The following is a 27,429-nucleotide window of genomic DNA, read 5'->3' as shown; positions in this document are numbered from 1 at the left end:
GAGATTTGTGTATTTCACAGCAGGTAAAACTTTTTTTTTTTAAGAGAACCATTATAAACATTGAACTTTAATGATGTGTATGATAAAGTATTTATGGGTGAAATGTACTGATGTCTGCACTTAACTTTAAAATGCATTAAAAAGTAAGAATGGATAGATAGATACCTGGGTGGATAGAGAAATAGATGGGATATATCTGAGATAAAGCAGATGTAGAAAAATGTTAATTATGGAATCTAGATGGTGAATAATGGCTTTGAGTGAACAATTCCTTTAAATTTCGGTATGCTTCAAATTTTCGATAATAAATTGTGCAAAAATGAGTGTTTATTCTAAAAAAGTTTAGAAGACATACCTTTTTGGAATTTATTCTAATTCAGGCTGAAGATTTGGTAGGATTCTTTAAGGTTTTCTTTTTTTCTCCCTTTCACAACTTAAAATTTTGTCTTATCTGATTATGTCATCTTAATTGCAATTAGTTTGTTACCTTTATTATTTTTTAAATAAGTTTATTCATTTTATTTATTTATTTTTGGCTGAGTTAGGTCTTCTCTGCTGCACGCGGGCTTTCTCTAGTTGCGGTGAGCGGGCTTCTCATTGCGGTGGCTTCTCTTGTTGCGGAGCACAGGCTCTAGGCACACGGGCTTGAGTAGTTGTGGCATGCAGGCTCAGTAGTTGTGGCTCACGGGCTCTAGAGCGCAGGCTCAGTAGTTGTGGTGCACAGGCTTAGTTGCTGCGTGGCATGTGGGATCTTCCCTGACCAGGGATTGAACCCGTATCCCCTGCATTGGCAGGCGGATTCTCAACCCATGCGCCACCAGGGAAGCCCCAGTTTGTTACCTTTATAAGTCATATTTCTTGGTGCCACATGTGTAATCCAGTGATTCATTTAATGCCATTTATTAGGCACTATATTCATTTCCTGTGGCTACTGTAACAAACTACTACAAATTTGGTTGCTTGAAAGCAAAAATATTTATTCTCTCACAGTTGTGGAGGTCAGACATCCAAAATCAGTTTCACTGGGCCAAAATCAAGGTGTCAGTCTCCCTCTGGAGAGAAGAATTCATTCCTTTTCTTTCTGGCTTCTGGTGGCTACCAACATTCCTTGGCTTATGGTCATATCACTCCAGTCTGCTTCTGGGGTAATATTACTCTCTCCTCTCTTGTCTATGTCAAATCTCCCTCTGCCTCTTTCTTGTAAGTATACCTGTGATTGTATTTAGGGCCCACTCAGATAATCTAGAATAATCTCCCCATCTCAAATCTTTAATTTAATCACACCTGCAAAGACCCTTTTTCCATAAAAAAGTATAAAGTATATATAAAGTAACACTTAAAGGTTGCATGGATTAGGACCTGATGTCTTTGGGGGCCATTATTCAGCCTACCACAGGCATTTTTTTATGTGCCAAGTTCTGTGCTAGGGCCTAAATAATAATAATTAAAATTTAATTGCTTCCTGTGTGCTAGGTGCTGTCCTATGTGCTTTACATTCATTTTTTTACTAAGGAAAAAAATCGATTTAACATGAACTTATTGGAGCTTACATTTCTTTCTTGCATATGTCAACTATTAAAGTCCCACATTGCTAGTTTACTAAGAAATGTACTTGAAAATTCTATTCGATCCTAAATAACCCTGTCTTATTTGTGTGGAAGATGTTTAAATTGACAAGATTGTGAATTCCCTTTGGGAAGAGACTTGTCTTTTCCATCTTTGTATCCATTAGTTAGGGGCAGAGTAAGGGTTAGTAAATGTTTGTTGAATAACTAAAAGCACCTTTGCAAACATTGTGAAATGTAACATTTGCAAAATCCTTGGAGATAGGTATTGTAATTTCCAGAATTTTACAGAAAAGACTTAGAGAAGTTCAATTACATTCCGAACCCCAGGACTGTGTCTTACACATACACACATACAAAACTTTGACAATGTGAGCATTGGGAGCATATTTCTACGGTCCATGACTGATTGATTTTGTACAAGAAACATTAAATTTCAGTAAAATTTTGATATAGCTAAATATCATCTCTGTTTTATTATTGCATTATATTATTAATCATGTGCAATATACTTTTAAATTTTCAGCTTTTTGAGAGGCCATTTTCATGTGAATTAAGTCCACAGTGGTATTAAGAAATGGGAGGAAATTTTCCAAATGATTCCGAATATTTTAACAGTTTCTTGAAACTTCAGCCTTTCCCCAGAGATATGTCAAGCCTATCTAGTCTTTTTGTAACTTCTTTTGATCAGATTTTTTTAACTCACTGATATTATGAATCTTATAAATAATCATACTTCCCTCTTTACTTTGGTTCCTTGAAAGTTTATTCCAAAATCTTATTCCATTTGTAGAAGCTTTTCAGGATGAATCATATCAATCCCTTCAGGGTGAGTATATCCCTAACTTTATTATTTACTATCCATATTTTCTACCTTCTTTGCCCCTCTCAAACATTTCTTTTGTAGTTTTGTATGCATTTCTAGGGAAATAAGGCTGGATATAAGTAAACAGATGAAATGAATTTAGGCTCCTTAGTAATTATGAAATATATGAATGTATTATTGTATATGTTACATATAAAATGTTATTTTATATAGATATCGTTATGTTCTGTATATATTGTTTTTCTTCTTTTTCCTCTTTACAGCCACTATTTCAACTGATGTGTCCCTGAGTATATATCATGGTCACTGACTTGCTTATACTATTACCCTTTATATTTTCTTTCACCTTTTTCAAAGTATGATGTGGCATTGGATTGCCATTAATTTTCCCAAAGCCCCAAATTTTACCCAATGGCCAAAGAGTGTCCTGTGTCTGATGAGCATGCACTTACCTTTCAATAACGGATCACAAAAAGGAAATTGTTCTCTTAATTTTTTTATAAAATTCTATCATTACCAGGGCAGCACTCATGGTACCCCCCAGTAACCAACCATAGGAACACACAACTGACTCCAAGCACATTTACCTGATGTCCCTTTCAAACACCTGGCATTGCTCTTGCCTCTTTATTCCACTAACAACCTTAGAAAACAATCAATTGCCCCTCTCCTCACCTCAATCTTCTTCCTCAGAATATCAGAATGTATTTCTTTATTTACTTGGGTACATGAGAGAAGTGTTTTGTGTGTAGAGCAGAAATATTAATACTGTTACTCCATTTTGCTACATGGTTTGTTGATTATGCAGACAGAACAGTAACTATAATAATCAACAACTAATCAACAGCGGAGCATTTAGAAACATGCCTCTCACTGTTGCGGCCTCTCCCGTCGCGGAGCACAGGCTCCGAACGCGCAGGGTCAGCGGCCATGGCTCACGGGCCCAGCCGCTTCGCAGCATGTGGGATCTTCCTGGACCGGGGCACGAACCGGCATCCCCTGCATCAGCAGGCGGACTCTCAACCACTGCGCCACCAGGGAAGCCCTGATTTACCTTTTAAAAATAACATAAAACAGGACTGGGGTTGGGAGTGTTGCTTGTTCCTGCTGACTGTCAGACATGATGTTGCCTGTAAGGTACCCGCTGTCTGAAACAAATTGTGAAATGTGCTGTCTTCTTTCTCCATGCTTACTTACTGTCTTGCTTTTGCAACTTTCTGCAAGGAGAAAATGGGTAATGCTTCCCCCCTATGGTTTCTATCAGTCTTAGCACTGGTTTCATTAGCTTTCCACCACTTTCTCCAAGAACAAAGAGATGTGTTTTCCCTTCATAGGGAATAGACTGAGGACTAATTCAAGCAAAGCAACCTGAATTTTAGTGATCATGGCATTTCAGGGGCTAGGCTGCTAAAATTCCTTTACTATGTGCATTTACAACAATTAGATATTTTTTGATTGAGATAATTTGTTGATTTACAACAATTAGTTATTTGTTGATTGGGAAGGGAAAAGTGTTAAGAATTGTATTTATAAGTGTATTTATATACATGTGGACATCTATACTACATAGCACTTTGAATATAAATTAAATTGCTGATAATCAGTTCTTGTCATTGATGGATAAATTAAAGTGTTAAGAAAGAATCCTCTAGAAGTATATTTTACAGGCAAATGGACTTTATAGTGTCAAGTATCATTGAACTGGCCAGGTGAAGCTAAGTAAGGTTCAGTAGCCTTTCTCTGGAATTTTAAAATCTCATTCTATTGCACTTACTTGAATATTATTTAAGAAGGAAATGGGGAGGCCTTTGTTTCTCCATCCTTCAGATAAATAAAAATTAACTGAAATCAGTTGTCATTCTTCCTTTGGGATTAAAAATGTAAACTGCATACTTTTCATAAGAGGATTCTTGGTTAATGTCCCTTCTTGTAGTTTGTAGAAATATATGAATTGTTTCTTTCGTTTTTATTTTTAAAGAAGTGTAAATGTTATTTCTTTTTACTAAGTGAGAAAGTTATCTTTCCGTGTAAACATAATGTACCAAAACAACTAAAGGTGACCCGCTGCCTCTCTTACCTGTAAATGTTAGAGCAAAGATTATTTCACCCCTGACATGACATTAATATGTAATGATATGGAAGAAAATAGGAATAAGGTAATGGGAGTCCCGGAGCTTTGGAAGTAGGTTTTATGAATTCAGCAGTGATGACCCTTAAGCCTCAAAGCGTTCAGAGTTCAATCTAGCTAAGCATCAATAAGGTCAAGTTTATGTAGTGTCCTTGTCTTCTTCAGTGCCATGTGATCTTTCTCCTTTGGTCTTTCTGAATGAATATGTGGATAACTTTATTCCTACTGCCTATACTTTTCCCACTCCCTAACCTAGAACTCCTTCCTCATCCTTTCTTTTTCAGAAACTAACAAGAAGCCTTCACCATTTTCTTCTCTCAATTACAGGATTAATTAGTTTTTTATAATTGTACTTAAAATCACCTGTAAAAATTCTTTTATTGGCTTTTGATTGGGCCAGAAATTTGCTAAGCTTAAGAATTAGTGACAAAGTGCAGGCTTCCTGAATATGAATGCTTGAAGCATGTGGGAAACATTTGGAACGGAGAATGTTGACCTGCTTTCTTTGTGTCCTACTACAGCTATCTAATTATAAGCTTTCAAAGATATCAAATTAGGTGCCCTCTTCATTGCATTTTACAAATATAGTTTTTTCATATTGCTAAAACCATTCTCAAACAAAATTTTGAGTGGTACATTGGGATGTTGGGAATCATTGTTAGCTAAAGTGAAACCATTCTTTTGACTTTTATAATTGTCTTTACTGCTGTGTTTTATAGTCTTCTGAGAATTTGGCTTATCCAAAAAGAGATTCTGTGCCTTCCCAAGTGAGAAGGAAACCTTTTGTCAGCATCTTGTCTGAGTTAACTCCTTGGCTACACAGGTCATGGGAGGTCTCCGTTGAACATCAGTCTTTGGCTCTATCACAAAACTGGTATTGAAGCACAGGCCAGCTCCCCCAGTACAGAGGTTAAAGAGGTAATTAGTCACTACAAAGCCGACTTGTGGCGTCTTCGGGTAAGGAAGTACTTAACTCTTTCCTGAATAATGCCTGAAATCTCATCTTCAGTATATTTTTATAGTCCACTAAAATAATTTTCTCTTGTCCATTTTAAATTAAAGGTGAGCTTAAAATATATGATGTCTGTTGAATTGAGACTTTCTCATCAATACTTAAAGCAGTAAGTGTAATGGGGGTGGAGATGGGCAGGGAGATTATCATCAATTGTATGTTTAATATTCCATCTAAATTTCATGTTAGCTGTTTGGAAGCCTAACAAGTCTCTGAAATATTTCTAGTTTTACCATTAAAGTTCTTATTTATTATTGTAGGATGGGGTAGGAGTTGGAACTTGCCAGAATTTTGCCTGCTTGTTTTTCAGAAAAGGAATGGCCTCTGATGGATCACAATTCACTGAACTGGACCATAGTTTTATATGTTTTTATATTCCTGTTTTTTTGTTTTTTTTTTTTTCAGAGCCTGGGCTTTTGCTTCCAGACGGTAAATTTTTGTTACATGTAGGATAATAAAATCTTCTCTTCCACCCTCTATCTTAAAATATGCCAGAATGCCATAAAGATAGCACCAGTCTTAACTGTATCAACATTGTGCAATGCCTGGATTCCCCCAGAGATATTGGCTATAAATTGATGGAACCCCAAAAACCTTTAAGGATGGAAGAGATTTCTTAACTTTTCCTATTTCAAAATAACTACATTTTTTTTTCCATTGAAGAATGACTAAACGGCTGAATTAGGAAGTCTTACCTTTAAATTTTCCCCTTCCCTTTCTTTCTAGCATTTCCTTCAGTCCTGAAACATGACTCTTTTCAGTTGATTTTCAGTAGATATAGAGACAGTGATATGCTTTTTCTGCTGCTGGGTATGAACATTAATATCAGCCATAGCAGCAAAAATAAATAGTAGTTGATCTATCAAGGTTATAAGTATTATGGGTATCATTTTATAATAATGTGGCTTTCTGATTAGATCTTTTAACTTTTCTAACACATAATTTGCACTTAATAAAACCTTGTTGAAATAAATAAATCAGAAATAGCTTAGAATCTTTTTTTCTGCTTCTTACATACTCGGAGGCACGCTCAGAAAAAGTTAGCTCAAGTTATTATATAATGGTTTAGTGTAGCTGCGGTAAAAGGATGGATCAATGGCTAAAATTAAAAACAAGACTTTTGGATAAATGTATCTGAAATATTAAAGCCAGAACCAAGTTTATCCAAATGTGTTAGTTTGGTTTCCTCTCCCCTGCCCCCTTGCTTTGGAAAAACATTTAACCATTTTGTTTCTTAGTAACTTAAGGAAAATGTGCATTTAAAAAAATACTGCAGGCTTTATTCTATTTGAAAAACATTTTTAAAGTTCTCTAAGAAACATTCAAATTACATTAAACATGTTTTTCTATATAAATAAAGGAATAAAATATTCCCGTAAGAGCTGGTTTGTGATGGTCACTCCTAAATATGTTAGAAAATATTATTTTGCTGTTGTATTACTCCTTTTTCAGTGCTGACTCCTACTTACTCTCCAGTTAGGAAACCTACCTAATGCTAGAGACTGTCAGGGAAAGGTAGTCCAGACAGAATCAGCAGATGACAACATCTGCTCTACCTCTTCCAAAGGTGTAACACCTCTGTTGGCAGAGATGTAAACCCATAGAATTTACGTTTCAATAACATCTCAGGCCACTTATTGTGGTACATCTTATTAAAAACAAACAAACCAACCACTCTTCTCATTGTGTAATCTTTCACTATCTCTGTGTGACAAAATGGGCATCAGTTTTCCACTGTTTAAGTAGCAGCTACCTAAATTAATCTTGGATTCACTAATCAGATTTTGGCTTTCCAGAGAATAACATTTGGTAAGTGAGAACTTAATGAATATCCCAAGAGAATTGTAACTGGTGGAGCTGGTGACATTTTGCATGTCACTCCTAGTCTTTGCCCCTGAGACATATTGTGTTTTGAGTGAACACTTTAGCATTTTAATTGCAAGTCATCCTTTTAAAAAAATCTCTCTTGCAGTGAACATCTCTTTTATGAGATTATCTTTAGATGTTTGCATGAAAAATTGACTTAAGCATACATTTGATACTGTGCTGTTAAAGGGATGGAATAGAAGAACGTTTACAAGAAAGTGTACCATGAAATACAAAGGGTGCTCAACGTATCAATATGATGCCATGTATCACTTTCTCAAAATAGGCTTTCATTTGTCATTATGTACATTTCTTTAAGTTAAAGATAAAAATAACCACTGAATGCTATGTAATGTTAAGGTGTCGTGTTACTAAAAAACGTACCTATGAATGGAATGTTTATAAATGAAATTATATTCACATATAACAGGAAAGGTACTGTTAGTAAATTCTTGAATTGATTCATCTTGTAAATGTTTAACTGTAAATTTATCTTTTTTTAACATAGAAATCTGTTATATAGTGCACATTCTGAAAGCAGGGTATACCTATAAATCATGTCCATTCATTTGCTGCACTGGGATTAGACTATACGTCAGTAAAACTCGATTTGGGGCTTTAGAAAAATCAATCAAATATCAATATTCTTTGTGTAAGATGCCAAATTGTGTTTTGGTGACCTCTGCTATCATTTAAATGACCCGTGTATGAGTTAGTCAGGATGAGCTTTTGTAGCACAGAATTGGACCAAGTTTGCTCCCTTGTTTCTCTCTTTAGATCTTGTAAATCCTTTTTATTCCTTTTCGTGTGTGTGTGTGTGTGTGTGTGTGTGTGTGTGTATGTGTGTGTGTGTGTGTGTTGCAGGCTCTTCTGCTTTTACCCACTTACAATCTATATAACACAGAGTGGCTTGTTGGTTTGTCTAGTTTCAGGAAACGATGAAAATTAAGTTCTATTTCTAAAACCCCCAAATAGATCACTTTTATGATGTGTTTGTATTTAAGGAGTTTTAACGTTTGATCTACGTGTTTATTCGACTTTAAACGTACTTAGCTCCCCGTTGCACTTATTTGCCAATTACTTCATAGCACTGTTCATACTTTTTGTTTTAAATCTGTGGGGTTGTTTTTGTCTTGTTGCATTTTTTCTTCTGCTTGAAGATATATCTATTATTCAAATATAAAAGTGACTTAGGAAAGAACATCCTAAAGTTTATTTAGAAATTCACCAAGCCACATACTAATGCATCTCTAATGGGGACATTTCTTTTCACACCTCTAAGGTGATTGAGCCTGTCCTTTAAAGTGAGATTTGCAAACCAGTGTCTGGCAGCTCCAATTAGCTTCATTTGGATTTGAAACACATCACAAACAGTAACAAGGTCTCCTAGGACACTCCTCTTTGCAAGCAATGTAGTCATATTTCCTCATTAGTTCTTTTCAATTGTCACTAATGCCATGTTCCAGCTTTTGAGTTGGAGACAAAAAACATAAAAATTTGGTATGTATGTAGAATGGCCATTGTTTTCTATAATTCAAGGCTCTTTTGAATTCCTTTGATAGTTTTGAAGCTTACACAGCTTAATTCATTAACCTTTACCCTTCACATAAATCAGGTTACCAGGAATCTATTGCTAGGGAGACAGATTTTTCCCTCCACTGAAACTAAGTAATGCCTTCTCTTTTTTTAAAAAAAACAAACCCTATATTGATCACAAAAGTACCTTTTTACTGTTTTTCATATTTCATCAAATGTTTTAGGTGCATTTTAGAACGTTATCAAAAGCAAGTGAGCATAAAACCACATTATTATAAAAAATAATTCTGGACGCTTTGGACACTTTGGAGCAGGTTTTCTGGCCCTTTTCACTGTTCTAACGGAGTTTATACATATATGTACTCAACAGCTGTTACTCAGGAATTTACAGTGGTTGCAATTTTTTAATTCTCTTCAGAACCCTGCCAAAACATAAAAGCAAGAAAATAATCTGAGGGGAGGCAATTCAGAATGAACTAAAATATATTTAAATGAACCTAGGACATTTCATTTGGATAAATTTTTCATATAGGCCCTCATTTTTATAAAGAATGATGATGTGGGACTTCGAAGAAGATAGGGGTTGTTCTGTGGTTTCATGCAGGTGAAAATAGAATGTATGTCTTCTGATTCTTTATTCACTCTTGTTAAAACATGTCTCCTCTTGTTTCTCAGAACTCAGAAAGGTGGTTTAGTAGGCTTGTGTTTGATGTTCATGGGCTACTTTAACAATATTTGATATTCTTCTGCATTTTTCCACTATGCCATATTCCTATATTATGAATTTGTTCTTAATAATCTTACAGATTATTACTTTCCCTAAGGATATTGTTCTTTTCCCAAGTTTCGTAATTCCTTAGGTTGTCATGCATGAAATAGAAAATCTTCGAATGCATTGACCCATAGAAAATGTTGGTCATATGGTATTCTGAGGTTTATCCTTAGGGATGGTGGGGACGGGTAGGGGGATAATGGGAAAATTTTGAATTCTGGATTCTGAGTTTAGGAATTCATGGCTTACCCCTAGGGACAAAACTATAATTAATCACTGAGATTAATGCATATTCTCCTATTTGATATCTGTGAATAGGAGAGGGGATGGAGAAGCAAAGGTTTTAAATGTGGTCTTTGGTTCTTTCACTCTCCTCACAGACCATGACTTTGCAAACATTCCTCCCATTTTTGGGTATCATTTTTAATACCCCTTAAAAATTTACATGAATACCTGTAGTCAAGGTGTAAATAATTACTAAGCCTTGTTTGTTGCCTGCATACAGTCTATGCAGTGAACTGGGAAATTCTCTGATGTTAATACACTAAAGGCCACAACTAAAGCCAAGACTCTTGAAACAGAGTAGATTTAGAGTAAATGTGGTCAACAGACTTGTGTTAGGGTACCTCCTGTAAATATATTCTAGAATGGACTCTAAAAGTTTTAGAAGGAAAGGACAGTCACCAGCGTGGTCTCTCATCATGACTTGCTATCACTACAAGCTGCCTGGGAAACTAGGTAGGCCTAGACGAATCACAGGACTTAAGACACTAGCCAGGGACCTGATGTGGGGTTCCATTTTCACCAATTTGCAGTAACAGGATAATATAAACCACTTCCATTTTCAACTCTCAAAAAAACAGCTATTTTACCTATTTATTTGAACCACTCAATTTTGTGTGTTAATATGATATTGAGTTTCAGTCCAGGTTCACAGAACTTGGGACTTCTCAAATATCACATCCATGAAATATGTGATATTTAAATTAAAAAAATAATTTTTGCCAAAAATCTTCCAGGGAATACTTTTTTTTCCTCCGTGAATTCCTATTTGCGGAATAGTTTTACGTTGTGCATAACTTCTAGCACACTGGCTGTGATTACAGGGTAATTAAAAGTATTCGGAAAACCTTATGTGACGGAACTTTTTTCTTTTTGCGGTACGCGGGCCCTCCACCGCTGCGGCGCCTCCCGCTGCGGAGCACAGGCTCCGGACGCGCAGGCCCAGCGGCCACGGCCCACAGGTCCAGCCGCTCCGCGGCACGTGGGATCCTCCCGGACCGGGGCACGAACCCGTGTCTCTTGCATTGGTAGGCGGGCTCCCAACCACCGCGCCACCAGGGAAGCCCGTGACTGGACTTTTAAAAACAGAGCAAGTGCTTGCTTCGGCAGCACATACGCTAAAATTGGAATGATACAGAGAAGATTAGCATGGTCCCTGCGCAAGGATGACACACAAATTCATGAAGCGTTCCTTATTTTTTAAATAATTAATTAATTAATTAAAAAAACATTTAAACAAAAGAACAAAAATCCTAGGTGATCCTTTGTAAAACCAAAGTGCTTTTCTCTTATGTTTCTCTTTTTTTTCCTCTAAAAGATATGTACTGTACTGTTTTTTATTTCTTAATCACATGTTTTCTCTTGGCTATTGCCCCTTGAGTAAGCTAAATATATGTGTAATATCTATTCATAACTTTCTCTGTCATGTAGGGAGGAAACCTGATGCTCAAGGCCTTTCATCAGTTTTAGGACAGTTTTTATCCAGTGATTGATTATCTGATTTTATGTGAATACCGGTTTTTGTTGCCTATGAAATAGCATTTGATCTGGCTTGTACACTGAAATCAATTTGTGTTTGCTGTCTGTAGTCTGCTCTGTGTGTCTTTAATGTTCTCGTGTGCTTGTAGCATACCTATTAATATAGAATCAAGTGGCAGGAACACAAATAGAATATTGTATTTGCTTAGAGTTTTTCCATAATCAGATGTAAAATCAGGTGTTTTGAACTATTTGAAAAGACCATGAGAACAAAATAAATGATATGAACATTATTTCTGCACTAACTTATTTCATTTTGTGGTGGTCATACAAAATGTTGGATCTGCTAACTTTTTTGGTAGGTAATGGAGGAGGACAGAGAGCTATGCATATTCGATACAGTAGAAAGTAGACTTTTTATTAACTATTTATAATATAATCATCTAGGGCCTTTATTTTATCCTTAGTATGTGAAAATTAGTTTTTAAAGTCATATGTAAAACATGGTTGTTGCCTGTAATGTTTTATTTTCCCTTTTCTTATGGCTTTATTCAAATATTACAGTAAAGCGAAATGACACAGAATTAGGTTTAAAAATTTCCCTTCATAATAACCTGTATCAATCATAATTACATTGTTACTGTTTTAAGTTTTCTGTTGTAACCATGGAAGAGCTTACCCATTTTTATCATATACCTTTTTTTTTTTAAATAGCCAAAAAAATGTCTATTCAGTTATTCTGAGGAACTTAGAAATGTTTATCATTCCATTAAAACAATATTCTATAAAAATATTTTTAAAAGAAAAATATGTCTTCTCTATAATTAATTTAACCTTCAGTAATAAATTATGTGAAGTAAAATTGTATAAAATTTCCTGACATTTTATGAAGATACTTACAAATAAGCCAGACAGCAAATAAAATATCTGGAAGACAGAGATGGATACTCAGTAATTTTTTGATGGATTACACACATAGGTATCAAATTACTTGATCCTTACTTTCTAGAAAAGGTTAATGACTCTTTTTGCTTTTACCCTTTTACTTAACTGTTATTTATAAAGATTAAAACAGGAGCTGCATTGAAGGATGCATCTGCCAATGTGTCAGTTTGACTGTACAGGTTTTTCTGATAATTCAGGGGACTGAGCCACACTGTTAATCATTGTGTTCAAAGTTCATTCAATTCTGTACTACATGTTCCACTACGGCCATTAGAGCAGAGTACACCATTCAAAAACCTTTTAACTGAAATGAAACCAGAAAAGACTTTAAATCTTACATATCTATATCTATATTATGAATATGGCCTATATGTATGCAACAATTCATTTAAAATGTTAAGAGTAAAACATTTTAAAGTAAAAGATTTTAAAGTTCTTATGTGTACGATTTTTCTTTCATCTTTAATCAGTGTTACAGATTTTGAAAACATTTTTATTTTGAATAAAATTTCACAAAATGTGTACTTCAGTGTTATCAAAGTCCATCATTAATAATTAAACAATGAGCAATATTACCATTCTTTTATAATAACCATCTGTCTATATTCTACACTTTAATTACATTATTTTTTATGTAAATAACATATGTTCATTATATAGCACATGTTTACTAATCCTTTATTACCAAATGTAATACTACTCTTACAGGAATATCTCTCTTTCATCACTTTGGTTTTAAAAGATGTGCTAGTCATAAATGTATTTAATTGAAGTCATTTAGGTATTAGAGCACTTGAGTTTAAAGCAGGGAATATAATACCTTTTCCTGAAACACCTTGAAAGAGGTTTGTTGAAAGGAGAGAGCTGTGGCATTCATCAAACGCTGACCTCTTCCTGTTACAGTCCTGGCCAAACTCTTGCTAATTTAACTTGAAACGCATTAGTGTAACTCACCATTTTTTGTATGTGTTTTAGGTGTGTGGAGGTCATTGCAAAGGAAGGACAAAACCTGAAAGAGCTGTATTTGGTGTCCTGTAAAATCACAGATTATGGTATGTAATGAGCCATTGTCCTAATCATTTTCAAGAATAAAAAGGTACAGGATCTTTGAAAGCTTTTTTAAAAGAAATCAAAAGCTACTAACTCATAGAGACTATGAGTTTTATCTTTACTTGTAGTCTCTGATCACACCCCCCCGAATCAAGAAATCATGAAAATGGAACCAGAGTAAAAATGAACATGTATATCAGTTTATCACCACATGTAATCATACACACATATGTGCACATGCACATACACACTCACATAGGATTAAAAAGTATGGCTAAAATTGCTGTATGATGAAAATAAATACTAGGATAATTACATATTTGATATAATAAATATAAAGTAACTATTACATTGAGTTGATTTGCTTAATGTCATGTAAAATGCATTCTTGTGCCATTCCAAATGCCAACCTTCTTAATGCCTTAAATTCTTTAAAACGCTGGAAACTTCCAATAGGAAGTTCAGATATACAGGAAGTAAAGGGTATACATTTGTTTGTAAGAGTTTAAATTATCTTAATTTTAAATATCCCTTTAAAGTGGAGAAAAGCAAGTTGTTTTTTAAAAATATGAAAAGTATGAAATCATCCTATTGGAGTAATAAAGAAAAGTAAGCTAGCCTTTCCTTTTTCATTCAGCTTTATATATTTTTTCCTATTAATTTGCATATGTAATCCAAATACAGAGTTTTAACTAATTATTTGGCTTTATGGGAGACTAAAATGGTTTCCATTTTTCTTTTCTGATTTTTAAATTTGTTCCTTTAAACTGGAGAATATGCTTTCTGCCTTGAAGGGAACTAATAATCCATTACGTTTTTTATTGTTAACTCCAACATATGCTAATAACCGACTCCAATCCTAAGATGTCATACTGACCATCTGCCCTGGGTGGGAGAGTTGTATTTTATCAGCTACTAAATTCATCCTTTGGAAAAATTCTATGGAAGCTGTAACAAAAAATAACATAAAGGATTTGGCTTGAAAACCCTAATTTCTTTTCAAAGTTTATTTTTTGAGAATGGTAAATGTCTTACATGGATTTATCTGTAATGTTTCTGGGTGTTGTCTTTTTCCTAACTATACCATGAGAAAGGAGTGTTTTGATATATTTTCTTTTTACTTGTAGTTTGTTTTCTGGTTTGGCGTATTAGATTGCCACTTAGATACAGTAACTCTAAAACCTCCAATATCTCCCTATTGTCTAGGCCTTAGAGTGTTCTCTCTGCCCAACACAGGGCATATCCTCAATACCTGTAGATTTGTTAATTAACTAGTACATTCATACGTTGCAAACTCTTTACTTGGCATTCAAGATCCTTTACCATTAGTCTCCTACCTGCCCCTCCAACCTTACTTTATATTTCTCCCTTTTACCTGTTTGCTGTCAATGTCAGATTGCTAATTGCCAGGAGAGCTAAGTTCCTTAGAACTTTTCAAGGTCCTGCAGTGGAAAATGTTGCTAAAGTTACACTCTGTCCCAGTACCAGTTAAGTTAGCCAGTGCAAAGAAGTGTTCCAGAAGATACGGAAAAGAGAAAAACCTTTGGACTTGGGACAGATCTGGGATCGAGTTCTGTCTTCGTTCCTTGTTCTTTGGCCTTAGGGAAGTTCCTTCGCGTCTCTGAGACTGTTTCCTCATTTGTGAATTGACTTCATGCTCCTGTGTGTGTACCTGGTACCTAGTCTAATGATTAGCACAATGTATACTGCTGAGAAAAATTGCTTTCCTACAGGAGTGGGACAGAGAAAAGATTCACACAAAATTCTTCTACCTCCTTTCCTTTCCTTGGAAGGAAGGAAGGTTTATTGCTATTGTTTATTGCTATTGTTTAGTGATATTCTCAGGTTCTGATATTTTGAGATCTCAGGATTTTTTTTCTCCTGGTGAGGTGAAAACGGTTAGAACTTTGCCCATGTGGTTTGCATTTATTCCTATCTCTGAATTATTTAGGTCAGCGGTTCTCAACCCTCTCTGCACATTAGGATCACCTGGGGAGTTTCTAAAGCGTTCAGATGCCTGAACCTTACACAAGACTAATTAAATCAGAATTTCTAGGAGGTGGTGCCCAGGCAATAAAACCTGTCTAAATGTTGTCAATGTCAGCCAAAGTTGAGAACCACTGATCTAGTCTAGTTGAGAGGAAGTAGAAGTGAAACTTTTGAGGACTTCCTTCCTCCACCCAGACATGAAATCTATCACGGTTTTTTTCATACCTCAGTCCCTCCAGCTTTCAAGCTCTCTGCCCCACCTAGTCTCTCTTCCTTCTTCCGTGAGGTTTTAGGTGTTCTAAGGATTTGTGATGAAAGTCTCTGTGCATCTGTTGGTTCTGTTTTTCAAAATGTTTGGGCACAGTTGAGGATGAGGGGGAAAGGTCAATAGTTCATGAGATTTTACTATAATTGCTACTTGATTTTAAAATTAAAAGAAGTTACTAAACACTCAGCTCAGTGCATCTTTTTTCCTCTGGTACCATGCCAATAACACGTGAACAATTTTTGTCAAAAAGACAGCAAGAAAGATTCTTCATTGTAACCAGAGAAACGGCATGTTATTGGAGGTCATTGCTCTACTAGGGGAGGCTGTGATCCCTTGCCCTGTGTTAATTATAAATTTTAAGAAGGAAAAGCAGATGCTTTCTTCCTTCTTTAACTGGATAATTAAAGACATATTCTGTGGGACTTTTTGATTTTTGAGGCTACTTAGAAATTGTAAAATTTGATGTACACCTGATACCAGGGGAATTTCATCCTTCAAGAGACTACTCCCTAATTCTGCTTCCTATTGCTTTGCTCATATTCTAGCTAGTCTTCTCCTCACCTCCTTTTTCTTTGGTGCTGTGTTCGTACATGCATTCAGTACTGTATCCTGAGATTTTTGAAGTGTTTTTGCAGGATGCATTGATTCAGAAACAGCAGCTCTCCTGGCTTATCATTTGTAATTTTTCTCAAGATTCTCACAGTTGTTGAGTGTAGTATTATAGTACTTAGCAACACCTGCCCAGGCTGTTAGGAAGCTATGTTCATTTTTTTTTAATTAATTTATTTATTTTTGGCTGCATTGGGTCTTTGTTGTGGTGCATGGGCTTCTCATTGCGGTGGCTTCTCTTGTTGTGGAGCACAGGCTCTAGGCGCACAGGCTTCAGTAGTTGTGGCACACAGGCTTAGTTGCTCCGCAGCATGTGGGATCTTCCCGGACCAGGGCTCGAACCCATGTCCCCTGAATTGGCAGGCGAGTTCTTAACCACTGCGCCACCAGGGAAGCCCAGTTATGTTCATTTTAATTGATATATGATACAGTTGTCATGAAGAAAACTATCATTCTAATAGGTTTCTTATTCCCCAGATTGAACATAGATCTTTATGGTAAAGGATAACAATTATAAACAAATCAATAATTCAGGCACAGCTAAATGGAAAATACAGTCTTGGGAAATTGCTCCCTAAAGAGAAATCTAATATTGTCACTCTTCTGTCACTAAACAAATAAATGTTATAGGTAGTATCGTGGGAAAAAAACTCAAACTGAGTCAGAGAAGTAGGTTAGAATTCGCCTCTTCTTTTCTTTGTGACCTTGAGCAAGTTACTTAACCTCTTAGTTTTGTCATCTGTTAAGCACATGATAATACACACCATAAAAGGTAGTGAAAATGAATATAAAACATCTGTGTTGTGCCTGGTGGCATAGTGGACACTCACTAATTGGCAGTTTTTATAATTACAGAATCATCTCTTTTTCTGAAGAAGAATTAGCCCTCCTCCTCCAAGTGTGGCTTTCTGTTTATGGGAATCATTATTTAGAAGTTTGACCTGTATTAGTCTATGCATGCCTAGTTGACTTCCACACCTAAGCTATCTAAACCAGATTCTTATTAGTGGGGAATAAAAAGAAAGATGCAGCAAAAAGTATAAAATCTTTAATTTGTCTCCCTATCTTAGGTTTCTTCCCTATCTCTTCTCTATGTTACCTTCATTTTTGTTTGGATAATTTTCTCTTGGCTTCCCGTATGCTTTTGTTTTTTGTTCTTATAATAATTTATCAACTAATAATTTCCAACCAACCTTTCTGCTCACCTTCAAACACTTTTCTGTTGAAAATTCTCCTCCTTCAGAACAGTGTATCCTTAGGATTAAAGGGAAAACAACTTGTATCATTCAAGCCTACAGAGGTCAGAGCCAGTCTTACTCCAGCTGCAAGGCATAGAACATGTGGTATAGTAAATGGGATGGATGAATAAAGCCCGTATCTCCATTAGCATCTCCGTAGTGAAGGTTACCAGTGTGACCCTGTGTTAGGGAGCAGTTGTAAAAAGGACCCAGGTTCCTTTCTGGGTTGTTATCACATTTCCTTTGACTTTATTTAGCACTCCTCAGGGCCCTTGAAATACACTCTAGAGGATATCTTTTTGCTTCCCATCTCAAGTTGTCAAATAACCTTTTAATTAAAGAGGACTGTAAACACTCAACTACTGACATCGATGTCTGGGGCCTACAAGTCTCTGACAACCCACAGGCTTATCTGGGCCGCTCCACATTCTCCCGTCACTCCCGCAGGCCCTGGGGCTGCTCTCTGAGGACAGTCTTTGACTGCCCCTTACTCTGCTTGCCAATGCTCTTCTGCCTGATCTGGGCCTTTTAAACCTAACCCCAAGGCTTGCCATAAAAGCTTTTGGATTGCTCTGGGCAAAAGGTCTTCCAAGACAAGGAGGTCATTTGTTCCAGTGGTTATCATGTGAGATGTCATTTCAGTTGGTCTGCCACACGACAGACGTGATGTATATTCATTCTGTTAACAAATATTGATTCAGTACCTACTATGTGCTGGGCTCTGTGCTAGAGGCAGGACATGTAGTTTCTGCATTCCTGGAGCTTTCACCCTGTTGGGATCCAGAGGACAGGGCTGGCCTGCTTATTAAAAAAAAAGAGAAAAAACAGGTAATGCATCTTCTTCCAGACAAGAAGAATGGCAGGGAGTGCCAGCAGCCATAAATCTTTGCTTTGGTCTAACCCATGCCTCACCCCAGCCTTGTTGGCCTTCTGACGCTATTGAAAGATTAATAAGTTGTACATTCGCTACCTCTTCTTGGAATACCAGACCTCTTTAGCTATTAGTTAATCCAAATTGGGATCTGGGATACATTTTCAAAATAAGCACACTGAAGAAACAAAAAGAGATCCCAAGAAGCATTCTGGGTTATACTAGTATCAGGAGTGTTTCTTTTTTTTTTTTTTTTTTCTTGCCAAACCAACACTGATATATTATTCAAGAAAAAAATCTTATACCAAAAATAATTTTGCTCTTTCTTACACCATCTTATTTTTCATATTATTAGGTATGCATTACATACAGTGATGTTCCATTTAATATTTAATTCTTGGTTCTTTTCCTTTTATGTTTTGTTTCATTTTCAAATTGTATTTCAGACTGCTCCAAGGTTGCTGGGTAAGATTCAACTCCTTTTGTAGGAGGAATAACTCTAATAGTTGTAAAGTGACAGAGAAGAACTTTAGAAAATACAGTTGCAAGTCAAAAAGAATGTCTTATTGTTTACTGTTGATTATTCACTTTCTCTCCATTCTGTCATTTAAATATAGATAGCTTTTATTGTTTCTAACAAAATAGTACTAAATTGCTAAATCTTCTACTGTTGCAAATTCACCTTGTTTTTATGCCCATCTTAAAAGTTATTGCTCTCCACTTCTAATTCTTTCATTCCTGGAATTCCTCACTATTGTATTTATGTGTCTACTGTTATACTTAGCAAGTGTTATTTTCTCTTTTTTCTTTCTTTTCAGTAATTGTCATGATTTTTAACCAAAAAATTGGTATTTAATTATAACTGTTTTCTAAATGCTTTTTTTTTTTTTTTTTCCGCTCAACAGCAAAGAAATTGTTGACTTTCTTCCCTATTTCCTAGGTCATCCTAAGCCTGCAGCTATATAACCCTGAAATAAAAGACTGAACAATAACCATGCTTATCATAATAGACTTTTCATAATAGACTTTCATCTCAAATGTATTGAGAAGCACTTCCTTTTTTTTTTTTTTTTTGCGGTACACGGGCCTCTCACTGTTGTGGCCTCTCCCGTTGCGGAGCATAGGCTCTGGACGCGCAGGCTCAGTGGCCATGGCTCACGGGCCCAGCCGCTCCGCGGCATGTGGGATCTTCCCGGACCGGGGCACGAACCCGTGTCCTATGCATCGGCAGGTGGACTGTCAACCACTGAGCCACCAGGGAAGCCCGAGAAGCACTTCTTAAGACGTTTGGTTTTTTTTTTAATAAATTTATTTATTTTATTTATTTATTTTTGGCTGCATTGGGTGTCCGTTGCTGCGCGTGGGCTTTCCTCTAGTTGCAGGAAGCGGGGACTACTCTTCATTGCGGTGTGCAGACTTCTCATTGCAGTGGCTTCTCATGTTGCGGAGCACGGGCTCTAGGCACGCGGGCTTCAGTAGTTGTGGCTCACGGGCTCTAGAGCACAGGCTCAGTAGTTGTGGTTCACGGGCTTGGTTGCTCCGTGGCATGTGAGATCTTCCCAGACCAGGGCTCGAACCCCTGTCCCCTGCATTGACAGGCGGATTCTTAACCACTGCGCCACCAGGGAAGCCCTTAAGACATTTATTTTAAGAAAAGTCTCCCATAACCAATTCAAAGGCCATCTCTAGCTTCCTATATAATAGGGTTCTTTTTTTTTTGACTAAGGAATCTTCTAACTTACATGTAAAAGACGAATGGACCGGTTTCTGTGCTTGCCCCTGAACTTTCTTACACCTCCAAATACATGAATATTGTTGCTGCAAATTATTTAGTTTATTAATTTTTATAGCCAAATACTCAATTTCCATATACAACCGAATCACTAGCTAAAATATTAACTTTCCCACTTTCCTTCTCTCAACTGCTTTTAGCATTTCTAAAATAGAGTGTTTGATTTTAGTATTAATTAGCTGTTTTAGTGTTAATCTTATGAAGGAGTCCTGTTACAGATAAAAGAAATTTATCCCAAATCACATGAAAAGTAATTTTTTGGAGTTCCTATTTTTAACCCCCACTGCTTAGTACCCTTAAGTATGCAGACTAAGCATTTGTTTTCCTTGAAATATGCTGTAATATAAATAGTGTCATTATTGACCATTATCAGTATTGTATCAGCAATGAGTAGATCTAAAGGGGACTACAATAAACACCAAGATAACTGCAATAATACTAAATTTCTAGTATCCCACAAAATAAACAATCTTCTAATGTTTAAAACTTCTTAAAAATAGAAATTTTGAGTGGTAGTGAGTCCTCTATTACAAGAGTTATTCACACCGAGACAATCTCTCGAAAAGAATATGGAAAGATGGAAGCACTAGGTAAGGAATTGACGTACATAATGTTTAAATTTCTTTCTAATCCTGGGATTTATACTGGACCAGTTCCATTTTTGTTTCATTCAGCAAATGTTTACTGTATGTGTACTAGCTGGGTGCTGAGGAGAATACAGAGATGGGTGAGAAGTATATACGCTTACATAGAGAAAGAAGACATAAGCAGTGAAAATGTTTTCCAACCTATTAAGCAACATGATGGTGTCAATTTTTTTTTTTAACAAATAGGCCCTACAAGATGTAGGGGCTCAGGAGGACAAGGTCATAAGAGGCTGAAATCTTTGGGGAAGGATTTCTGTTGGAGGAGGCATGGGAGGACAGATATGAGAAGCAAGGGCATTTGAGGTAGTACAGCCTTAGGAAAGACTCAGAGCAAGAGCAGGTGTCTGAATGGATGAGTTTGTATGCATTGGTTAATCTAAAGAAAGAGCAGAAATCATCCAAAGTGATTACGTGCACACACAGGCAAATTTTGAAGAAACCTTATGAAAATATTCTAGTTGAAAATTCAGGGTAAGTTCCAACTTTCATCTAGACTTTTCCTGTCTTATTCACCATTCCCATGGTAACAACTTCACTTAACATATATAAAAGGAAACACTACTTTGGGTTTTAACTACTAATCAAGTACCCAGTTCAATTGACAGAAGTCAAGTGTACATTTTCATAATAATATAATAGAATAGTTACCATTTATTGGATATTTTCTGTGGGGCATTATTCATTTAATCCCCTTAGATATGGACTGTTAGTATTCAAGCCTAGAGATGTGGAAACTGCGGCTAGGAAACCCTCAGGTTCACACTGTCTGTGAATAACCATATGGTATAGATTCAGTGTTAAATATCTCTTGGATAACCACTCATAGGTCAGTGATATACTTAGTAGTATTTATTACTAGAAAGCTTTGTTGGATTTTCCCGGTTGTCAAAGCTTAAACAAAGGTAACTGAATCCCATGATAACCATGTTTGTCCATCTGTGTGTAAAAAAACAATGTCGCAAAGCAGCTACCCCATGAGATCTAATTATATAGTTATAGAACTTAATAGGTTTAATGTGCTTATTCACTATAACTTTGTTGTGCTGCCACCAAATATCAGTTATATTCTATGATTAAACATTCCCTAGCTGGAAGATAGAGACTCTCATTGATATTGTGTATTCATGTATTCAATAAATGTTTTCTTAATTATTTCAGAACTGTATATAATTCTTCATGAGTTAAAATTTTTTCCTATACTCTCCTTCTAAATTATTACCAAAAGCTTATGAAGGAAGCAGAAATATTACTTTTTTAATAGATGAGAAAATTGAGCCCAGACAGGTTTTAATTAATTAACAAAACTGGAACTATAATCTCCTCACTCCAAATCGTTTACTGGATTATGTGCAGATAACTTCTTAAATTTCTCTGCTTTTCATATAGAAATAATTTCTTCATTTAAATGATCCTTTAAAAGCAATTTTAGTTAATGCCAAATGACGTGTTTGATAGCATTTTTTTAACATCTTTATTGGAGTATAATTGCTTTACAATGGTGTGTTAGTTTCTGCTTTATAACAAAGTGAATCAGCTATACATATATCCCATATCTCCTCCCTCTTGTATCTCCCTCCCATCTTCCCTATCCCACCCCGCTAGATGGTCACAAAGCACCGAGCTGATCTCCCTGTGCTATGCAGCTGCTTCCCACTACCTATCTATTTTACATATGGTAGTATGTATAAGTCCATGCCACTCTCTCACTTTGTCCCAGGTTACCCTTCCCCCTCCCCGTGTCCTCAAGTCTATTCTCTACATCTGCGTCTTTATTCCTGTCCTGCCCCTAGGTTCTTCAGAACCATGGTCTTGTTTATGGTTTCCTTTGCTGTGTAAAAGCTTTTAAGTTTCATTAGGTCCCATTTGTTTATTTTTGTTTTTATTTCCATTTCTCTAAGAGGTGGGTCAAAAAGGATCTTGCTGTGATTTATGGCAAAGAGTGTTCTGCCTATGTTTTCCTCTAAGAGTTTGATAGTTTTTGGCCTTACATTTAGGTCTTTAATCCATTTTGAGTTTATTTTTGTATGTGGTGTTAGGGAGTGATCTAGTTTCATTCTTTTTCATGTAGCTGTCCAATTTTCCCAGCATCACCTATTGAAGAGGCTGTCTTTTCTCCACTGTATATTCTTGCCTCCTTTATCAAAAATAAAGTGACCATATGTGTGTGGGTTTATCTCTGGGCTTTCTATCCTGTTCCATTGATCTATATTTCTGTTTTTGTGCCAGTACCATACTGTCTTGATTATTGTAGCTTTGTAGTATAGTCTGAAGTCCAGGAGCCTGATTCCTCTAGCTCCGTTTTTCTTCTCAATATTGCTTTGGCTATTCAGGGTCTTTTGTGTTTCCACATACAAATTGTGAAATTTTTTGTTCTAGTTCTGTGAAAAATGCCATTGGTAGTTTGATAGGGATTGTATTGAATCTGTAGATTGCTTTGGGTAGTATAGTCATTTTCACAATGTTGATTCTTCCAATCCAAGAACATGGTATATCTCTCCATCTGTTTGTATCATCTTTAATTTCTTTCATCAGTGTCTTATAGTTTTCTGCATACAGGTCTTTTGTCTCCTTAGGTAGGTTTATTCCTAGGTATTTTATTCCATTTTTTTAAAGTACAGATATTTCTAAAGATACACAGTTGTACCATTCTCAAAAACATAAGCAATTGTTCTCTTCTTTAAGTTCTTCCTTAAACCTGGGCTCAGAAGTTCCCGGGGCCTCAGAGTCATCACCTGCATCAGGTGCCCCTTACTTTTCTTCCCTTAGGAGAGCCTCTTCCGAGAATGTCCTCTGAGAAGTCAAAATTGAATCTCTCTTCAATGTGGCTTTGCTCTCTGCCTCCTTTATGCTGTTTAGCATCAGTGCTCCTCATTTTCTGAAATATCATGAGAAGTAGGAGCCGAAAGGGGGTAAAAACCCAAGGGCTGCATCTCTTCCTTCTAAAGCAGTAAATTATATCTACAAGTGCTCTCTTAGGGTCTCACCTTCTCTTTAAGATAATTTAAGATAATTATGCCCTCCCCAGCTGTGTGTTTGACTAAATCTCCTTCACTATTTACTGGTTAATTAGCCTACTTAAGACACTTGGCATCTGATTTATTTTGGGGAAAAAAAAAACAACGGAAAAGCAAAACAAAACAAACGTCCACCAAGTTTCCCATTAGAAAATGATAGTAATGCTCATAGCAAAATATAAATTAAACATTAAACTAGGGCTTCCCTGGTGGTGCAGTGGTTGAGAGTCCGCGTGCTGATGCAGGGGACATGGGTTCGTGCCCGAGTCCGGGAGGATCCCACATGCCGCGGAGCGGCTGGGCCCGTGAGCCATGGCCGCTGAGCCTGCACGTCCGGAGCCTGTGCTCTGCAGCGGGAGAGGCCACGACAGTGAGAGGCCCGCGTAACGCAAAAAAACAAAACAAGAAAAACATTAAACTAATTGATTTTACTGTATGTCTTTCACAAATTAGTCTCACATTGTTATATCCATTAACACTGGTAGGATTAAACCTTACCAGAAGTTCTTTCTCTTTTTATTTATTAGCAGGATTTCCTTATTATTAAGAGCAACTTTCCTTTATTGACTTCTTGGTTTACTTGAGTTCAATTTATATAGGAAAGGAAGGAATGATACTTTCTCTTTATTTACCAGTTTTTAAAATGCTAATTTCATTTCCATTATTCTTCCAAGGTGACCAATGAGGTGTTGTTGTTGCTTTTGTTTAAGTATTATTATAAACTCAATAATCCATTGCAGTTATTTTTAAATTGATAACTCAAATTGTCCTATCTTTTGGTAGTACAAGCTTCTTCAAAATGGTTCCCCTGTCCATTTGACATAGACTGATTATGTCAAGATATGCCCGGCTCATCTTGTGCATTTCATGCTGGAGACATGGCATCAGCCGTTTTTCTAAAGAACTTTGGTTCTTGAATGAATTAGGCTTTTTAAAAAAATGTATCTTTGAAGTCTATGCTGCTCTCTGAATCTTACATCACAGTATTTTCTGTATTTTAAGCCTCCAGCTTAAAACCTATTTTAGATCTCATCACAAGTCCAACTTTTCCATTACAACTCAGTAACATCAGCCCCCTGGGTTTTAGAGAATCCTCATTTAGGGATTCTCAACACACTAGAAATTTCTAGTTCCTTACACAGGCATACCTCATTTTATTTTGCTTTGCCTTATTGCACTTTGTAAATACTGCGATATTTACAAATTGGAGGTTTGTGGCAACCCTATGTCGAACAAGTCTATTGGCACCATTTCTCCAACACATTTGCTCATTTTGTGTCTGTGTGTTGCATTTTGGTAATTCTCAGAATGTTTCAAACTTTCCCTTTATTACTTTATTTCTTATTGTGATCTGTGATCAGTAATCTTTGACGTTCTACTATGACTCACTGAAAGCTCAGATGATGGTTAGCATTTTTTAGCAATAAAGTATATTTTAATTAAGTTATCTACCTTGGTTTTTTTAAACATAATGCTATTGCACACATAATAGACTACATTATAGTATAAACATAACCTTTATACGCACTGGGAAACCAAAAAATTCGTGTGACTTGCTTTATTGCAATATTCACTTTATTGTGGTGGTGTGGAACCTACCCTGCAATAGCTCCGAGGTATGCCTGTATCCAACACTCTCTTAATTCTACCCACATTTTCTGCTTTTGGAGAAATTAGGAGTGGAACTTGGGAAGGAGAGGTACTTTTACATTTTAGCTACCCCATCAATTTTCTGGGGATTTCCTTCTAATTTTGTCTCAGATATTCTGCATTTGTTTTAAGTAAGTCCTAAAATACGACCTCTTGGACCCATTTGGAAATACGTAGAAAAGTGTTCAAACTGTATGGTGTTACATAATCTTATTCAGGGCTTTTAAACTTCCTTGTTCTACTGTGAAAAATACATTTTGCATTTAAAGTGCTTGTTGGATTTTCACTAAAGTTATTTCATCGCTTACTAGAGTGACTAGCAGTTTGTAAAACACTGCTCTATTTCATCTCCTTCAAAGTATAAATAAAAACTAGACCTCTCAGTCAGTGACCTGCTTAAGAGCAGGAAACTGGTGGATTTCCTTGATACAAAATGGACACTGTTCTTGAGGTAGAAGGTGCCAACCTTCCCAAGCTCATCAAATCCAGTGTGTTGATCTTATTATCTATGAAATAAGGAGTTAATATTCCTTTCCTCTCATATCTTTGGGAGTAAGAGAATCGAATAGATTCCCTTTATGATTTCACTTTAGGATAGATATTAAATGGAACTTTCACTTGAGGCAGAAAGGTAGTTTGGTTAATTTAATTTCCTAATTAAGTCAAACTTACTTTTAACTTGAATATGAAACTATTCATTTTAGCCCATATCCTAAAACATTGCCTTGGCTTTTTAAGACTCAGTCAATGAGAATTTGTCTGTCAAATGTTTTCCTTTTCTTGGGTTTATCTGCATGACATTAAATAAATAGTTTGAACTTTTCAACTTTTCAAACAGTTGTGTTGAGTTTGATGTGACTGATCCAGCCTATGTGCCTCTGTATGCAGTGCATGCCCAATGCCTGAAAGCAACTTGTCTTTCATTGAGAATGACTGAGTATGGGCAGAGAAAAGGAGATTTTAAAAATTAGAAATAAGAAGTAAACAAAAAAGTTCTCTCTGTCTTCAGGGAGTTATGGTACTCTTCTATTTTATATATATTAATATGTATGGCTTTTTTAAATGAACTACCTTCATACTGGTATAATGTAAATTTTGCTTGCCAAAAATATTTTATATGGTAAATAATTCTTAGAAGCGGAAAAAAAAAGTATGTAGAAAACTAGCTAAGTAATGTTTGATGAGTGATACTTGTAATATATTTTTAATCATCTCTATCACTTTCTTAGGTTAAATTTCCCATTTTCTTTCTTTCTATTATCTCTTTCCTCACATACGGCCTCTAGGAGCTTCTCCAAGAAAGCAGTTTTGCTTTGAAGATATTTCACTTCCTCTCATAAAGGATTCTTCTGTTCTTTTAGATTTGAAATCACAATAATGCCCTCATAGGATCCAGCCCCTTCTTCTGCCCTCTGTTTGAGAATCTTTCTGAAGTCAGCCTTGGAAAGTCAGATTTGGAGATTTGAAGTCCAGAGGTGCTTCTCTGGGGTACTGAGGATGAGACAGTCATGCAGGAAGCAGCTCATGACCAAGACAAAACCATCTAGAATAACACTTTCTGAACATACTTGAGGAGAATATATTTGAAATTTTAAATCATTTATATCCTATAGTAACCAAAAACTTCTTTTAAATGAATGAGAATACAGTAATCTCCCTTATTCATGATTTCAGTTACCCACAGTCAACCTTGGTCCAAAAATATTAAGTGGAAAATTCCAGAAATAAAGTTTGTAAGTTTTAAATTTTGTGCCTTTCTGAGTAGCGTGATGAAATCTTGCACTGTCCCACTCCATCCCACCCAGGAGGTGAATTATCCCTTTGCCCAGTGTGTCCAGGTTGCTTACTGTACCCACCCATTAGTCATAGTAGCCCTTTCAGTCCTCAGAT

General features: G+C 36.1%; 1 protein-coding gene and 1 non-coding gene across 5 annotated transcripts in view; both read left to right on the top strand.

The window, feature by feature from the left end:
* FBXL17 (F-box and leucine rich repeat protein 17) overlaps nt 1-27,429 on the top strand; it is a 478,542-nt gene that overhangs the window by 302,460 nt on the left and 148,653 nt on the right. For all 4 annotated transcript variants that reach the window (XM_019940793.3, XM_019940792.3, XM_019940794.3 and 1 more), the window contains one exon: nt 13,387-13,463. In XM_019940793.3, coding sequence (XP_019796352.1) covers nt 13,387-13,463 — 77 coding nt within the window. The remainder of the gene's footprint in view (nt 1-13,386; nt 13,464-27,429) is intronic.
* LOC117312059 (U6 spliceosomal RNA) lies at nt 11,082-11,188 on the top strand. Its single transcript, XR_004526227.1, has one exon. It is a non-coding gene; the product is annotated as a U6 spliceosomal RNA (small nuclear RNA).

The sequence above is a fragment of the Tursiops truncatus genome, chromosome 3 (genome assembly GCF_011762595.2).
Source record: "Tursiops truncatus isolate mTurTru1 chromosome 3, mTurTru1.mat.Y, whole genome shotgun sequence".
NCBI classification, from domain to species: Eukaryota; Metazoa; Chordata; class Mammalia; order Artiodactyla; family Delphinidae; genus Tursiops; species Tursiops truncatus.
The sequence above is the reverse complement of the archived record's forward strand: the minus strand, read 5'-3'. Positions and strand labels throughout refer to the sequence as shown.